This window comes from Zootermopsis nevadensis, unplaced genomic scaffold, assembly GCF_977971745.1.
Source record: "Zootermopsis nevadensis isolate Lab colony 2312 unplaced genomic scaffold, Znev_1.0 Znev_ptg000020l, whole genome shotgun sequence".
Lineage (NCBI taxonomy): Eukaryota > Metazoa > Arthropoda > Insecta > Blattodea > Termopsidae > Zootermopsis > Zootermopsis nevadensis.
This window is the reverse complement of record NW_028259152.1, coordinates 6166648-6183861: the sequence shown is the minus strand read 5'-3', so window position 1 is coordinate 6183861 and position 17214 is coordinate 6166648. Positions and strand designations below refer to the sequence as shown.

General features: G+C 36.8%; 1 protein-coding gene across 7 annotated transcripts in view; it reads left to right on the top strand.

The window, feature by feature from the left end:
* Window positions 1–17036, top strand: part of hiw (MYC binding protein highwire) — a 123096-nt gene extending 106060 nt beyond the window's left edge. For all 7 annotated transcript variants that reach the window (XM_087352130.1, XM_087352129.1, XM_087352126.1 and 4 more), the window contains 18 exons: window positions 482–687; window positions 1272–1377; window positions 1772–1905; window positions 2742–2832; window positions 2944–3058; window positions 3467–3657; window positions 4209–4355; window positions 5874–6161; window positions 7905–8059; window positions 8544–8766; window positions 10223–10450; window positions 11989–12117; window positions 12212–12451; window positions 13561–13746; window positions 14588–14695; window positions 14794–15003; window positions 15226–15493; window positions 16555–17036. In XM_087352130.1, coding sequence (XP_087208256.1) covers window positions 482–687; window positions 1272–1377; window positions 1772–1905; window positions 2742–2832; window positions 2944–3058; window positions 3467–3657; window positions 4209–4355; window positions 5874–6161; window positions 7905–8059; window positions 8544–8766; window positions 10223–10450; window positions 11989–12117; window positions 12212–12451; window positions 13561–13746; window positions 14588–14695; window positions 14794–15003; window positions 15226–15493; window positions 16555–16670 — 3141 coding nt within the window. In that variant the 3' untranslated portion in view covers window positions 16671–17036. The remainder of the gene's footprint in view (window positions 1–481; window positions 688–1271; window positions 1378–1771; window positions 1906–2741; window positions 2833–2943; window positions 3059–3466; window positions 3658–4208; window positions 4356–5873; window positions 6162–7904; window positions 8060–8543; window positions 8767–10222; window positions 10451–11988; window positions 12118–12211; window positions 12452–13560; window positions 13747–14587; window positions 14696–14793; window positions 15004–15225; window positions 15494–16554) is intronic.
* Window positions 17037–17214: the final 178 nt, after the last annotated feature.

The window sequence follows — 17214 nt, the reverse complement described above, 5'->3', positions numbered from 1 at the left end:
GTACAGTCTCTTTGTACACGTAATTGCTGAACTTCCTTTTACTTTTTTCATATGGAATCTTATTTTATCATGTCGATGTTGGTATTCAGAGTTGTGACACTGTGTGGACATTTAGGTACAGTATGTAACAATTTTTTGAAGAAACATGCTATTTCCTTTAGGGCTGAAGGTAGAGGCACTATCTCATGTCTTTATCATGATCACTTTTTGACAAATTCAGATTCAGGAAATATTTTTTTAAAGTTAAAACACTTAATTTTAACAATAACATTTAGCCTTTATCATATGGAAACAATAAGACTGGATATGCCTGTCCCAAAGAAATGGCAAGATATGAATTGACCTATTTTATGAGTCATTATCATCCTGATGATGGAGGCAGTAAACACCTCTGAAGTGTCAGTTTCTATGAGACTACATTGTGCAATATCCCAGAAGACAGTCATCTCCAAAGAAATATTTGTTTGCATACTATTTCCAGGATTTGCATGGTGTGTGTGAGCACCCGCTGAGTGACATTAGTATTGCTGGGGAAGCAGTTCATCCTCTCCCCTCCACATTCCACACTCTGCTACAAACAATAGCAGACCTCATGCTGTTGCTTCCTATGGGCTCAGCACTTCAGCAGATGGCCATTAGATGTTGGGGACTTCGCTTCACACAGTCTGACCACATGTTCCTACACAGGTTAGTGTGTGGTCTGTAAGTCAGAATTGTTTTCATTTATATTTTAAATAAGGAAGATTTGAATTTCGCCGGAATGTGATCCACTGTAATGGGGAAGCCTGGATGGTTACTGTTACAGAGTTTGATAGACTGCTTATAAAGTCATTCACTCACAAAAAGATGCATGTCGCTGTCAAACTGATATTGTGTTCTTAGATCTACAGATGGAAATCATAAAGGAGCAACTGGGATTGTGCAGAGGATATTTCATTACCTTCCAGTAATTTTATCGTAGGCATAACATTGATGATCATTACATGAGGGCATGCGTTGTTATAAAGAATGATGATTCTTCATGTTAGCTCCTTGACCCTTTGTCTTGATGGCAGAAGTGCACAGTGGGCTGCATTCTTTTAAATTATGGTTGCTAGTAATCATTCTAAGGCAGATTCTTACTGCATCTCGATTTTATATCATATTATCGCATCATTTTTATAAAATTCTGACATTTTATGTTACAGTTTTTGTAGTTTTTACTGTGTTCTTCAAATTCAGTTATCTGGATTCAAATGAGGCATAAATTAATTTCATATGTTTGTTTCCAGGAGTCATGTATTCAGCAATATAAGCAAAATTCTCTCTCGTTCAGAGGAAGAGCAAGATGATATCAGTATGAGCATGCATGAGAGTCATCAGTCCACATATTCTCAGGTTAGTCACGATTTGTTTCTGAGTATCTTAAATGATGCTTCCTCATCTGTTTACTATGTGTACAATGTTAAATGATTCTAAATTCTGAAGTGGGAAGGAAGTAGTTGATTCTGTGTTGTGGTACTATTCTAGCAGTTTCCAGGAGGGATTGAGGAAAACCATGAACAAACCCTGTTAAGGCAATGAATTGAAGCCAAAATGCTTACACCATCTTGTTAAATATTAAAGTTTTTATGTGAATTTAAAAGTATGAGTTTTATGATTCAGCCAATGACATAATATTGGTATAATAAATCATCCATTGTCACATACCTTTGGAGAATCTTTATAGAGTAAACAGTATTTCAGAAAATACAGTGTTATTGGAATTAAATTCCTTTTTTGTATTTTGCAGGTTACAAGCTGTGTAGAGACATTAAAGGACCTGACTGCCAATGTAGAAATCAAAGCATCAAGCAGACAAGCAATGGTTGGCAGCCTCACAGACAGTTCTACTGAAACTTTCTGGGAGTCAGGAGATGAGGACAGGTAATATTACAACATAATGCGGTAAAGTGAAGTGTGGATAGTCACTAGTATACTGATATAAGAAAGGGCCAATTTACTATTGAAAAAATATGATTTCAGACTTTTATATGCAGATCAAGCAAAATAGATGTGACTGTAGATTTTCATTTTAATTGCCTTCTTACATAATTAAGAATGCTTCAGCTTGATATGTATATACTCACACATATCAGAAAGCTGATACAGTTAACCCTTGTTATTGTATTTCTGTTATTTATGCCTTCACACCAAGAGCTGAAATGTGTACTCCATTTCAGAATTCATTCAGTTTCAGAGTGTTCTTTGCAATTTTATATCTGCATACATAATACTGTGATATTCATCTATTACCAAAACAAATCTGTTGTTGATAAAGCTATTCAGTGATTGTGGTAATCATGAGTTTGCAGTTGGTTGAAGTTTATAATATTGAAACAAATAACACTGAAATAACTTGATAATAAATGCAAGATGTTTGATGTGCGATATGTTATGAACAATAAATGTATTCTGTGTCCATATAACAGTTTAATACCATGAGGTTAATAATGGAAATGTAAAATAGAATATATGACTACCAATCAAAGAGACTTTTTTGCACATGTCTAAACTTTAATGAAATTTTGTACTTTCATATTCCACACTCACATCAGTTGCAAATTATGCTATGTAATAGCAGAAGAACATTTCCAGCATAGTGCTGGACACTAGTTTAATTGATTAGGTTTAACTGATCATTATCAGTCTCCACATTGCTCTGTATAACTAATAGTAATGGTGGATATAATGGCAAACATTTGTTTTTACTTTTATTTCAGAAACAAGACTAAAACAATAACCATAGTATGTGCTTCCCAGTCATTCCCAAGAATGATATACATTCACATTGATAACTGTAGGGATCTGGCAGTAAGTAAAAGAAATTTTATCTCTGTGATATTTATTTGCATGTGAAGTTGCAAAACTGTATATGACTACCAACAATTCTAACTCTACTGTATAATTGTCTTTCATTTATAGAACAAAGTGTCAAGTGTCACTTTCCAGTCTGGTCCTAATGTAGATGAACTCTACAAGCTGCGCCAAGTTGAAGTTGAAAACCGTTCCACTGGCTGGGTGAGCTGTCCAGTTCTGGGTAAGATAATATATAAGTTCCTGTAGCTGAATGCTAGTATTTTGAATTTAACTATATGTTAAACATAAAAACAAAACATTGTGGATCACAAATAATTTTGTTTCTTTTGGTGGGGTGGTTGTTGAACTTCATTGGTCACTCTGGATATATCTAACTTGTAAATGAGACGTTGCCAACAGCTGTTGTAGTGACATTAATTTTTAGCCTTGTTTCTGTCAATTTTGCAATCCTTGCTTAAGATTGACTCCATTATGGACTTTTGATACTGTACTGATGGGCTGTAATGTTTCATTTTACCAGAAATAACTGTTTACTTCTCTGTTCAAACTTTTAAGATGGAATAGTATAATTTCTCATGTTGATAATTTAATTTTTTCATCTGCTTTTGCCACACTGAATCCTTTTTAGATGCTCGTCATACAGTGGTTCGCTTGGAGCTAAAAGGACCTGACAATTCACTACGTCTTCGCCAGATACGTGTTCTGGGAGAGATAGAAGGTGAGAGCCTGAAGCTTGGTCGTCAGCATAGTGCACAAACCATACAACAGCGCAACTGTGAGACAGAAACATTAAGGGTCTTCAGATTGATAACCTCACAGGTATATTCAGACTTTTTTTTTCTTATTATATTTTAGGCATGCTTGTAAGTTCTTAATTTTAATTTTTAAGATGGATTTTTTGACGTCGAAACTTACAGACTCCGTGATATATATATATATATTAGACTGAACTAATATTTTTTTTAATATTCACTGAATAGTGGTTCTGCTTGGAACATACGTTTTTCCTTAAACTAATAGTACAACTTAATTGGTATTCAGATAAACACATTTAATTTATAAACTATCCAGTTAAAATAGAAATATTGAAGTGTCTTATCTCTACCACTACCTCTGTTTCTTATGTTTTGTTTGGTAGCAGTATTTTATATTACAAATGCTCTGCTGAATTTAGTAATACTACTGACTCATTATCACTACTATTCTTCATTTTCACACAGGAAGTTTTGTGGGCACTTCCCCAGGAATTGCTCTTCTCTTTCTCTGCTGTTTGTTTTACAGATTGTGGTTTTGTGATTTCTAGTTATTAAATGAGATAAAGTAAAAAGTTAAGATTATATGTGATACGTTTTATTCTCCCTTTGGTGTAGGTGTTTGGAAAGTTAATCCTTGGAGAGCAGCCTTTGGATGCTGAAGGGGAAGAGGGGAAAGGTGAAGGTGAAGAAAGCAATGATTTAAAGGAGCACATGGTTGGGATTCTTTTTAGTCGGAGTAAGTTAACACATTTGCAAAAACAGGTGAGTTTCACGCACTACACTTACAATTATACTTTGTACTTGTTTGTAGAGAAAAAAATTAATATTTGTTTCTTTAGAAGTCTTGTTTCAACCCTTTGTGATTGGGTTTACAGACCTCAGTGGCTAGACAGTTTCAATCTTCTTCTTCTACTTCTAACTTTGTTTCCATTTTATACAAGTGGTGGTAACAGGTTGACTACTGTTCAAAAGTGGAATGGAAGAGGTTAAATTAGTAGTAAAATGTGGCTGAATACAAAGAAATGCTAATATATTGGACACTCCAAGAAAAGTGGAGACTTGCACTCAAATTTAGAATACTTTCTTTTCTTCCTCCTCTTCTTCTTCTGGTTCTTAGGTTTGTTTCCATTTTGTATGGGTTGATTAATGAAAAGTCTCCAATCTCTTCTGTCTTTTTCCTTTCCTTTTTGATTTCTTACAAAGTTTTTCGTCTAGTACCTGGTGGGTATTCTTCCTTCAAGTGTTAATTCTGTCCTTGGCATCCTTGTTCTGTAAATGGCCAAACCATTGTAGTAATTTTTTCTCTCCATATTTTGGTTTTCAAACTTCTTGATTATTATGCACTGAACAACATTAGGTTCCATAATGTTTTCAATAATGGTTTCTTAAATTGCTAAAATCATTTATTTATTAAATTCTTATTCAAGTAGGGAAAGAAACTATTGATGATACAGTAGGGCACCACTTATACGGCGGGTTAGGAACCAGACCCCCGCCGTAAAGCGAAAATCGCCGAAAAGCGGATCTTTGCCTTATTTCACTTGCAAATGCATATCAAAGCCTAATAAGATGTTACACTATCATATAGTAAGTGCACAATAGTGCTAGGCCTAAGAAAACGATATGAAATTAAAATGAATATCAGTAATACACACATTGTCCTCAGCTTATAGTGATTGGTGAATATAAATTTGAAAATTGATATGCTTATAGTAGGAAGAATAAAGGAGATGGCGCATCTTCATCATCTGACTCTTCAACGAATCTTATTCATTTTGGTGATGGTTCGGAAGCCATAGACATGCCTTGTTCACGAAGTTTAATCATCTCTAACTTGGCATTTAAAATAAGAGGCTTACGACTCCTCTTTTTATCGCTACTACCCTTAGACGCCATTGTAATTACACTGTAGTAACACAAAAATATTATATAAATATACAGTTTGTAATAACTGAAAAATTGCCAGAAATACAGAGAGACGCGGAGCGCACAAAAGCTGTAAACAGACTGAATCAGCGACGAGAAAATGGCGCCAGACACACTTCTCTGACTCAGCTGTTGAGCGCCGTATTAGCGGATCGCCATAAAGCGGAGCGCCGAAAAGCGGGGCCCTACTGTAATAATAAAAATACAAATACAGATATATTTTTACAAACCTGCCTACAGTCAAAACTTTTTTGCATGTATTTTGTTATGTATTCACCATATGAAAGTGTTTGTGAAGAAATGAGTTTATGAAAAGACAGAAAAGTGCATGTTACTGTTTTATTTTCTTTGCAGGTTTGCATGCACATTGTGCAAGCCATTCGAAAAGAGGCAACTCGAGTTCGTGAAGAATGGGAATCCCTTCTCTGTTCAGCACATACAGCACCATCTGGAGGCAGTTTCAGCAGTGGCCACAGTCTAGAGGCACCAAAATCTGCTGACACATATTGCTTTGAAATGTTGTCTATGGTTCTCGCACTTAGTGGAAGCAGTGTGGGTCAAGCGTATCTTTCACACCAGTATGGCTTGTTACGTGACCTTCTTAGTCTACTCCACACTGGGTCAGCTAGGGTTCAGAGGCAGGTAAGTTAAGCACTGTGTACAGTCAGTGATCTGTTTGTCTGTAGCTTTGTCAGTAGTTGATAAAGAGACACTTTGAATAACAAAAACTAATATATTTAAAACTCTTGGAGGAGTAATATAAAATAAACAGCACTATAATAATCCAAGGTATATACAGAGTGATTCAAAAAGGACTTTACAACTTTGAAAATGTATAGAAATTTGTTCAGAAGGCTTACAGAATCGGTTGAGGTGTCATGTTGTAGCAAAACAAATCAAGTTTTACCTCAAACAGTCATTTTGGTTCAATGTGATTGCCATTGGTGATACTGCAGACATCCCACCTGAAATCAATTTCTTGCCAAACACGATCCAGCATATCCGGTGTCACTTCTGCAACTGCGGCGGTGATTCAAGCTTTGAGCTCAGTGAGATTGGCAGGTAAGGGTGCAACATACACACGATCTTTAATGAAACCCCATAAGAAAAAATCGAGAGGTGTCGAATTTGGAGAACGAGGTGGCCATGCTATCGACCCTGTTCGACCAATCCACCGACCTGGGAAACGGTTGTTGAGGAAATCCCGGACTTACGTGAGGTAGTGAGGTGGTGCACTGTCTTGCTGGAAGTGAATGCGTCCTTTTTGGTCATCTTTGTCTAACTGTGGTATGAGAAAATTTTCGAGCATATCCAGATACACGATACCGTTGATGGTTCTCTCATGGAAAAAGAACAGGCCGTACACTTTAACTTTGCTAAGGGCACAAAACACAAACACCTTTGGGCTGTCACGAACGTGTTCCACAACAGCACTAGAAACACGCGGGCAATCTGGAGATTTGTCATGGCGAACAGAACAACCAGTCTCAACAAAATTCTTGTGCCAAGAGTAAATTGTAGGTCTACTGGGAGGATCCTTGCCATACTGGGTGCAAAAATTTCGTTGAACCATTGTCGCAGATTTCGTTTCTTAAACCACAGCACACAGCGAGCGCGCTCCGCACCTGTGAAAGTAGCCATTTTCAAATGCACTGCCGCTTGCGCTCGCGGTGACGGAATTCGGTACTACAGCACATGAGTCAAACTTGATTTGTTTTGCTACAAAATGCCACCTCAGCGGATTCTGTAAGCTTTATGATTAAATTTCTATACACTTTCAAAGTTGTAAAGTCCTTTTTGAATCACCTGGTATTGTAGGTCAATTAGGATATAATATTGTGGATTGGATTCAGCTGTTAGGGAGACTCTTTTGAACACAGAAATGTATCTTTGGTTTCCATAAAAGGCAGAGAATTTCTTGAACACCTGAGTGACTGTTACCTCCTCAGAACTAGGCTGCATGCAGTTATGTGCTGTTGGTATGCTTGTATACTTATAAAATCTCTTGAACCAAGTTTCATCAGTTTCTGTTCAGTCAGTTATCTGGTTACAGGATTCATACAGGCAGACATTGGTTTTAAAGGGGTTAGATTGGGATGATTTAGGCAAGGTTAGTGATGCACAGAAGATCATATGCAAGGATGTGGCTAATGGCATTACCATTGTGCCACCTACTGAATTTGAATTTCTGTCAGAATGGTATTACATAGTATAAGGAGTTAGAAACTGCCAGTTTGGAGAAATTATGTATGGCATAATACCTGTGAAAAATCACATTAGTTTCCATCTAGCCATTCTGTAGTTATGAAAATATTACAGATGAACATCAGCTCTGATGGGGACAGATTGGGTTGAATGTTGTTGATGAAGATCTATCTCTTGCAGGTGACCTCTTTACTGCGACGTATGTTACCAGAGATATCTCCTGCAATATTGGGCAATGTTATGAGCATTGACAGACTTCCACCAACTGATTTCAGTATTGTATCGGCTGCCAACAAGGCTCCATTGGAACCAGAGCCTCAGTTTGACATTCACAGGTAAGTTATTTAGGGATATTTTAGAAAGTTTGTGATCTTTAGTTAGAAAAGTTGTTGCCTGGAGTCTTGAAAATGAATGAACATAGCATGAAAGGAATAAACTAAGATTGTGGAACATTAACTGAAAAGTTGTATGTGTAATTCAGTCATCAACAGTACAGTGGTATGAATGATGTTAAGTTCATGTATGAAGACACAACTAAGGACCAAAGACTTGCTAATTGTTTGGTCAGCCCTGTTGCATACTGCATGTACAATGATAAGTGGGTATAGAACTTTAGTAGAATTGTGATTGGCAGATGGTAACTTATATACTTTGAAAAAACTTTGTCACAAGACAAATTTGCCCTGTATTAGTATATATTTATCTTAAAGTGGATAAATAAATAAATAAATAAATGATTGTGGTATTAATACCTGGACTTTTCAGCTTATGATATGTGTTTAGGTACAATTAGAAAGTGCATATTGTGCTTTGTTTCAGGCTTGGTATTTTAGATGTATTCTTGAGTTGTGTTGCCAAAGCTCTTACAGTTCAGGTGAAAGTAAAGGGGAAAGATGCCTCTGGAGGGAAAGGCCTGACTACGGTGACCTTGGCAACGTCAATTCATCCTCGAGATTTTGTTGGCTCACGCTGGTGGTTGCGAGGGTGTATTACTCGTAAATTGGCTGAGGTTATTATTCAACTTATGAAGGATATGGCAGCGGTAAGAGATCAAAATTAGATTTTTGTTTGTAACTTGTGTGTAATTTTAATGTTCAGTCTGAATACAGTAGAATGCCGGTTATCCAGGACCCAAATATCTGTGGAGATGATTATTTTTGGTCTCAGATTACCTGTATTATATAATTATATTTTTCTTAACAACTTGCAACACTGTCTTATATTGAGTGGAACTTAACTCATCACTCCACTATATATATATTTTGCAATGTGAACACACATGTTTGTATGTACAAATATGTGAAGTTCCAATTTTTCTTATATGATGAAAGTATAATATCATAAGAGAAACAATAAGACTGATTTTACATTGGCTGAATTGTCTGAATGTGATGTCACAGACACCAGGCATGTTTCTCCATGTAACTAAACTTCATACAACCTACAATCAATAATGCATAACCACATATCTACATACTGGATAATCAAAAAACACCGTTCCTGCAAATTATATTTTATTAGAATTATCATGCATAGTTTGTATTATTTTCATTGTGTGGGTTAGAATAATGGCTTACTCTATGAAGTAAATGTGATTGACCATAAATTTTTGACCAGTGAATCATGTAGAAAAATGTGTAAACCGAAGTCTGTGCATGGGGACATAGAGGTGGCCATGAACTGTAAATAGCTTCTGGTCATTGATGCCATGTTCTATTGTGTAGAGAGATATATGGATAAACCTCTAAGAATAAAAGGTTGGTGAATTAAAGTATGTATTGCTCCCAGAGAACTGAGAACTGTCATCAGTAACACATTTCTTGAAGATATTTACTTGTCTTTTTCCATGCTAAAATGTTAAAAAATTATTTCAATTGCAAATTTTGATACTAATCTCTGGTAATATTCTTAAAGTATTATTAGGCAGTAAGAGTAATACACACATATTGAGAACAAAATAAGTTTAAGATGTGCTGAGATATTTTATTTGGAGTACATTTGTATGAATTGGTTCTCATGTATATGTTTATAATTTGAAGCACAAGTCATGAGACCGCAGGATATTTTTATACATATGATTCTTTCCGAACCTTTGAATGTACAATAAAAGTTGTTCTTCATAATATCTTAAGACACCTGCTGTTTGCTTTAGAAATTAAGTTAAGAGACAGCAATGTTTTCTTATACAATATGAAAAAGATATTACAGACCATATGAATATATATATATATATACTGTTACTGAAAGTGCATCATAAAATTCAGAAATTATCAGATGAATATATTATCTAATAATTGTCAACATTGAATGTTTTCTTATTGACTTGGCCCTTGAAAGATAATGTGGGCATGTTCGATTTTAAGACATTATTTTGGCATTTATGTGAAGAAAACCATAATGAATCTCAGCCAGAATATCGGAATTTAAATTGTCACTTCCTGAACATGAATCAGATATGTTACCTCTCTGATAACACTTTATTCATGTGAAACTTCCAGGGCAAACTGTCAGAAGCCTGGGCAAATGTGACAAAGAGTGCAGTAGCTGAAAACATCCTGAATCTGACAAAACTGGAGGATTCACATCGCACGCCATCTGACTGCTTACGCACTCCTACACTATGGCTGGCTCTTGCCTCCTTGTGTGTTCTAGACAGTGAACATGTGGAGCGACTTTCATCAGGACAGTGGAGTGGGGCTGCCGATGGACAACCTCCTCCTCCAAGGGTAAACATATATAAGATATAAAATACAGTAGTGCCAAATGTGTGAAGTTTATTGGTTTTATAGGGGTTGAACTGCTTACATAGTACACATCATCTGAATGAGACCTTTATGTTGAATACAGTGAAACCTCGATGCATCGTTTTCGGCGGGGGTGGGAAATAAAAACGATGAATGCGGGAAAACGATAGATGCGGGAAAGCATTAAAATTTTAAAAAAACAAACAATGTTTCTCTTTCAAAGTTACTTCTTTTTACCAAAAAAGTCTTTAATGGACAACTGGTTTGTCGAAACTTTACGTTTTAGGCCAAACAGAGCCCTTTCCACGTTCAAAATGCTTTCTTCGTCACGTTCACTAATATTATGCGCATAAACGAACGACTTCACTTTTGCCAATGCAGCGTGTGCTTCGGCAAAACTCGGCAAAGTTCGGGCTCGCATTCGTCGTTTCTCGCTCTTCTTCAACGCTCCCTCAACCTTCGCGGACTATAACAGGAAAAATGGAAGTACTATTACTGCCGAACTCAACGAAACGTAGCTGTAGAAGACACGATATGAACCAGAAGAATGAAAAAGTTTCGCTCGCCTTTCCTTTGTACTTATAATAAAAACATTTGTGAAGAAATTCACACTGCACATGCCATCTGGCATCGCTGGAACGAAATATGAGTGCACCCAAATTAAAATCGTAAAATTTCTGACAATGGGCACCGCCATTCACTCCAACTATCACCCCTGCACCGCTGACCCCTCATTCCAAAAGAATCTGTGCTGGTTGGGCGACATAACAGGTTACCGCTACTGTTTATTCCAAAAACATTGTGCGTCTTTCGGTATTAATTTATCTCAAAACCCAGCATTTTAAATTCTCAGAAACGATCATTGCGGGAAAATTGTGGGCCGGGACTAAGATTTTTGAACGATAGATGCGATAAAACGATAGTTCGAGGAACGATAGAAGCGGGAAAATGTAACATTATTTTATATGGGATGTATTCGGGACCGAACAAAACGGACGATGCATCCGGGAAAACGATAGTTCCGGGAACGATGGATAGAGGTTTCACTGTATATTAAAAATATGTCAAACATGCAAAATCATTTGTTACATTTTTTTAAAATCTACATACTTTCTTCAGCACAGGAATCTGGTGATCTTGAGGTGAGATATAGAACTCCTGTGCCAAAGGTTTTTATTTTTGTGTATTCATTGCACATCTTTCACTTCTGGGAAAGTAAAAACTTTTTAAATGCAGGGAGTGCCAGGTTACTAGGGTGGTTTGATGTCAACTTGAAGTTGTGTGTCCTATCTGCTGGTCAGTACCTTATTATCTGGAATAAATGAAACCATTTATTGGGTGTTCATATCACAGAATTGGATTCTTTCAATCTTGTCAAGTGGCAGATTAAGAAGAGGTTTAAAGGCCATAACAGAGACATTGAAGAATATATACTTTAGTTCTGTTTCAGGAAACTCTTCAACAAACCAAGTCTAGGTACTTAACTGGACATGACTGTGAATATAATATTTTTGTTTTAGCCAACATGCAGTAACCATGATGATGGAGAAACAGGAGCAATCATACAATGCAATGTATGTGGGAATTTGTGTGCTGACTGTGACCGGTTTCTGCATTTACATCGCCGCACTCGCCTGCACCAGAGACAGGTGGGAAGAACTTAATTACAGAAAATTATAAAAAGCTGCACTAAATGCATTGACTCTTGAACTGTGTGACAGCACTAATAAATGTTACATTCAGGTATGCAAAGAAGAGGAGGAGGCAATCAAGGTGGACTTGCATGAGGGGTGTGGTCGTACCAAATTGTTTTGGGTGATGGCATTGGCTGATTCATGCACATTAAAGGCAATGGTGGAGTTTCGAGAGGGAACCCGAAGCAAACCAGCTGGCGTGGCATCTGGTGTCTGCCGGTTCTGTGGAACTACTGGAAATTCAGGGCTGCTTGCTATAGGCAACATATGTGCAGATCAGGAATGCCAGGTGAAATTTAGTCCACTTTCATTTTACTCTTCCATTTATACTGTTGTGAGAACCCTGTTTTTATGAGCCGGGATAGCTCAGTCAGTATAGTGACTAGCTACGGGCTGGACGACCGGGGTTCGATCCCCGACGGGGGCAGAGGATTTTTCCTCTAGCCTCTGCGTCCAGACCGGCTCTGGGGCCCACCCAGCCTCCTCTACAATGGGTACCGGGGTCCTTTCCCGGGGGTAAAGCCGGCCGGGGCGTGATGCTGACCACTCACCCCCATGTAGTGCCGAGGTCAAGGAAGAGAGGAGCTATACCTCCACTCACCCCAAATGCCTACATGGCATATAGTGGGACAAACTTTACTTTTTTTTATGTTGGTTATTAGACTCCATTGGTAGTGATTTCTGTTAATGTCATGTGTATTGAGAGTTAAGACATTTATATTCCTGAAGAAGCTGTTTTGTTTCTTCTGTTGGAAATGTTTTGGATTATTAGTACTGCCTTTTCATGTTCTGTGTGACAGTAATAGAAGAAAGACCGAGTTAAAATATTTGGGAATGAGAGTAATGAATGAAGATTACATTCAAGATGTAATGGCCTAATTTTAGGGACTATCCAAGAATTTGTCTCCACAGGCTGAAGAAAACCATGAAATATCTCAGTCATGATAGCAAACCTTCAGGCTAATATTTGAACCCAGGATCTTCCAAATATGAGGCATGATTGCTACCCATTTAGCCATGACCTTCAGTCATACTCATGAATAATAAAATATACAAAATTATAATTTTACATATTGTTTTGTATGAGTTTGAGGCTTGTTTTATACCCTGAAGGCAAAGCATGCTTTGATGGGAAATGAGAACAAGTGTAGAGAATGTTTTGACCTGAGGAAGAAGTAATAGAATAATGGATAATATTACATGAGGAACTTCATAATTTGTGCTCTTGTTAGGGCAGTTATGTCAGGGTTGATGAGATGGGCAGGGCATATTTCAAAAAACATTAGATGAAATCTATGTGTCTGGTATATTTATAAATTATTTTTGTGAAACACATTACTTGGATTGAAACGTGCATCACATCTTTGAATACTGCTTGTAATGTTTTCCTTAATACAGGAGCATGCTCGTAATGCCTGCAACAAGCTGCATCCTTGTGGCCACATGTGTGGAGGCATTAAGGGGGAGGCAGTGTGTTTACCATGTCTCCATGGCTGCTCAGCCAAACCCACTCTTAAGCAGGATGCTGATGACATGTGCATGATCTGCTTCACAGAGGCTCTTTCTTGTGCTCCAGCTATTCAGGTAAAGTGGTGAAATTACACCAAGGAAGACAGAATATGCGAACGTTTTATAATCACTCATGTTGATTTTGATGCTATGGTTTACTTAATGTATAGTTTAATAAATGTCTGATTTTTAACATTGTAAAATGGTAAATAATAGTGAATAGCAGAGTTGATTGCAGATAAGAAATTGTGCGAAGAACATATGACTTCCAGGTAGGTTCTTATTGTGACAGATGTGAAGATGGCTGTATACCAGGTATGTTTCACTTTATATATAGTGAGGTTGGTGCAACTATAAATTAATAATAATTTATTGATCCATTCTTGTTTATTGCTTATCACCATCAGTTGGACAGCTGAATATAGGTTTGGTGTTGCCATTTTATTGTTGAATATTTTTCATGATCCATTGCCACTCAAAATTTCAGGACTCTACATTAAGTGGTATTAGTGCCACTTCTGCCTCAGAATTTTACATGTGTGCCATGTTGGTATTATTGTCATGATGGTCATACCAAATTTCAAGAAAATCTGTAAGTTGGTTCAAAGGTTGTGAAGGACATGCTTGTCCTTCCTCATGAAATAAGATAAACTAAAAATTTATCTGATCTTGTCTTCCTGAAGACAGACAAGTATTACAAGATTTTGTGTGGATTTAGTTGAAATAAGCATAGAAGAATTTGAAATTATGAAAAATTATTTACTTCACAAAAAGTGTTTGAATGTTTAAATAAAATGTGAAAGATTACTGAGGATTTTTATTTCCACAAGAATCATGAAAGAATTTACTGTGTAACAGTTAAAAGCTTTCTCATCCATTAAGGAGTATATGGAAGATTATAATTTTTATGTTCCAGCTAAAATGCGGTCATGTGTTCCACTACCATTGTTGCCGTTGTGTTCTAATGAAAAGATGGGTGGGACCCAGGATAACGTTTGCGTTTTCTCAGTGTCCAATTTGTAAGGTAATGTTGACTGAGTTTTTAGGTTTGTATTGTTAACAAAAAAATGTATTCACTAAATTGAAGTTGTTTGCATTTACACAGTATGTTTGTGTGTTTAGTGTAACATAGAACACCCAGTTCTATCAGAACTCTTGGTGCCAGTGAAGGAACTTTATGAAGACGTGCAGCGCAAGGCAATGATGAGACTAGAGTATGAAGGACTGCACAAAGTGGAAGCAATCACAAGCCCTGGTGCAAGATTTCATAATGATCCAGCTAGTTATGCCATGGATAGATATGCCTATTATGTATGTTACAAGTGCAACAAGGTAAGGGCCTAAACAGTCCCTTTTGGACCTGCCTAAGGTTTTGTGAAATGTGTTTGAAGAGAATATTTGTAATTGAGACAGAGACATGTACATTTGTTTACAGATCTGATGATACCATGCAATGGAAACAAACTCTGGTTTTCATAAATATTGGTGTATTAACAAGAAACTTACCAGTGCAACTGTGTTGGTGAACTGGTACAAGAAAATGCAATGTTTCAGGCTTACTATGGAGGGGAGGCACGCTGTGATGCAGAAGTGGGGGAGGAGTATGACCCGACAGAGCTGGTGTGTGGTGCTTGCAGTGATGTTTCTAGAGCCCAGATGTGTCCTAAGCATGGCACAGACTTCCTGGAGTACAAGTGCCGCTACTGTTGCTCTGTTGCTGTGTTCTTCTGTTTCGGGACTACTCATTTCTGCAATGCATGCCATGATGACTTCCAGCGTGTTACCAACATTCCACGGCTTGAACTGCCTTCATGTCCAGCAGGTATGTTAATCATGATTTCCAGTCCTCACTGTCTACAGTTTGAGGTGGAATCTGTATCACAGAGAAATGTGTCTTTACAAAATGGCAGGAGGAAAATTGAGCCATGCCAGATTGTTTTGAAGAGTAGTTTATATTTTGATACTGGAGAGCAGATTGTATTTAATGAACTGACTAGCTAACAAACAAGGTGTTCAACTAACTCATTCTGTGGTGTTAGAACCTTAAGGTTATCTTTCCACTGAACTCTGTCTTGAACATTTCTCATTTAATTCACATCATTACAACATGCATATGAGTTATAGCATTACTGTCGTATCTGAATCTGAGTCCTTTGAATGGCTCCTTTCAAATGGTTCACCACATCAAAATTCTCTATATCCATGTTGCTTCCCCATCCAAGCTTCCTGTCCGACCTGTTGTAACAGTGTTTACACTATCAGAATTGTTAGGTTTGTCTGTAAATATGCCATTTATTTATGGCAGAGCAAGAGGAAAGATGATATTCATACAAGATATGCAGTTCTTGTGTTCCATTTTCATACTTAGAATCATTATCATATTAATGTAATAAATATACTTACATTCATCACAGCAATATATACTAAGTAATTAAAAAAAACAAAAAGAAACATCGAGCAGGATAAGATGGTCTGTTATGAAAACTTTACAAACAGGAAGAGTGCAAACTGGTGTTGGTGAAGATATTTGTGTTTTTTGATACTCCAGGTCTATGGAACTGCAATTACAATTTTGCTTTCCAGATATGATAAAGTTGTGACATATGATATTGAAAAATTGTTCTATTTAGTCTGAGATGGTTTGTCACTCTGTTTTATCTAAAAAAGCATCTTACAAGAATTCCAATTCACAACTGGCTGCGTAAACTTGTAATGTACATTTTCTAACCCTGTTACATTATTTTAATATACTTTAGATTAATTTTTAAGAAATCATTGCATTTTAAACAGCATTCAGAAACTGTTTTTCTTCACCTTTTGTTCTTGAAACAGAGGCAGATTTTTGGACAAGTGTAGGCTTAAGTAAATGTATTTATATTGCAGGTCCAAAGGCTAAACAGCTGGAGGGAGAGGAGTGCCCATTGCATGTGAAACATCCTCCAACTGGAGAAGAATTTGCATTAGGTTGTGGGGTCTGCAGGAATGCTCATACATTCTGATGACACTGGATCTCATCTACCTATGATTTTAAAATTAAAGGTATTAAAATGTTCCTTGAATTTATGTATGTGTGTAGTTGAAGAGATTAGCATTAGATACTAATCTAATCAGTAATCAGTTAGTTACAGCCTAGCAACCTCATTATGCTGTACTGACATGTGTATGTGTAAGACTTTGATCATGTAGCTTATCAGTTTTAAATTTGTCATTATGTATGGAAGTACATAAGCTAGTCAGAGTGATGTAGGAAAATCTTTTTAAGGTACTGAACTGTTTGACAGTTTTCAAAGGTATAATATATTACATATGTGTGGGAGAAATTCAGTGGTTATGTGAATAAAATATAGTGGAATCTTTGCTATTGATTCTTCTTGTCATATTTTCTGAAAGTAATCCTACATTAAGCATCTCCTTCTTGTAGTCAAGTGCTACTTTATGATTCCATTTCTTATTTAGAAAGTGTAAAGGTGAAAGGTCAGCAGGCACACATGAGTAGAGTCCTTCTTGACAGGTTAATTGTTTCTAGTTGATGTAATTAATGGT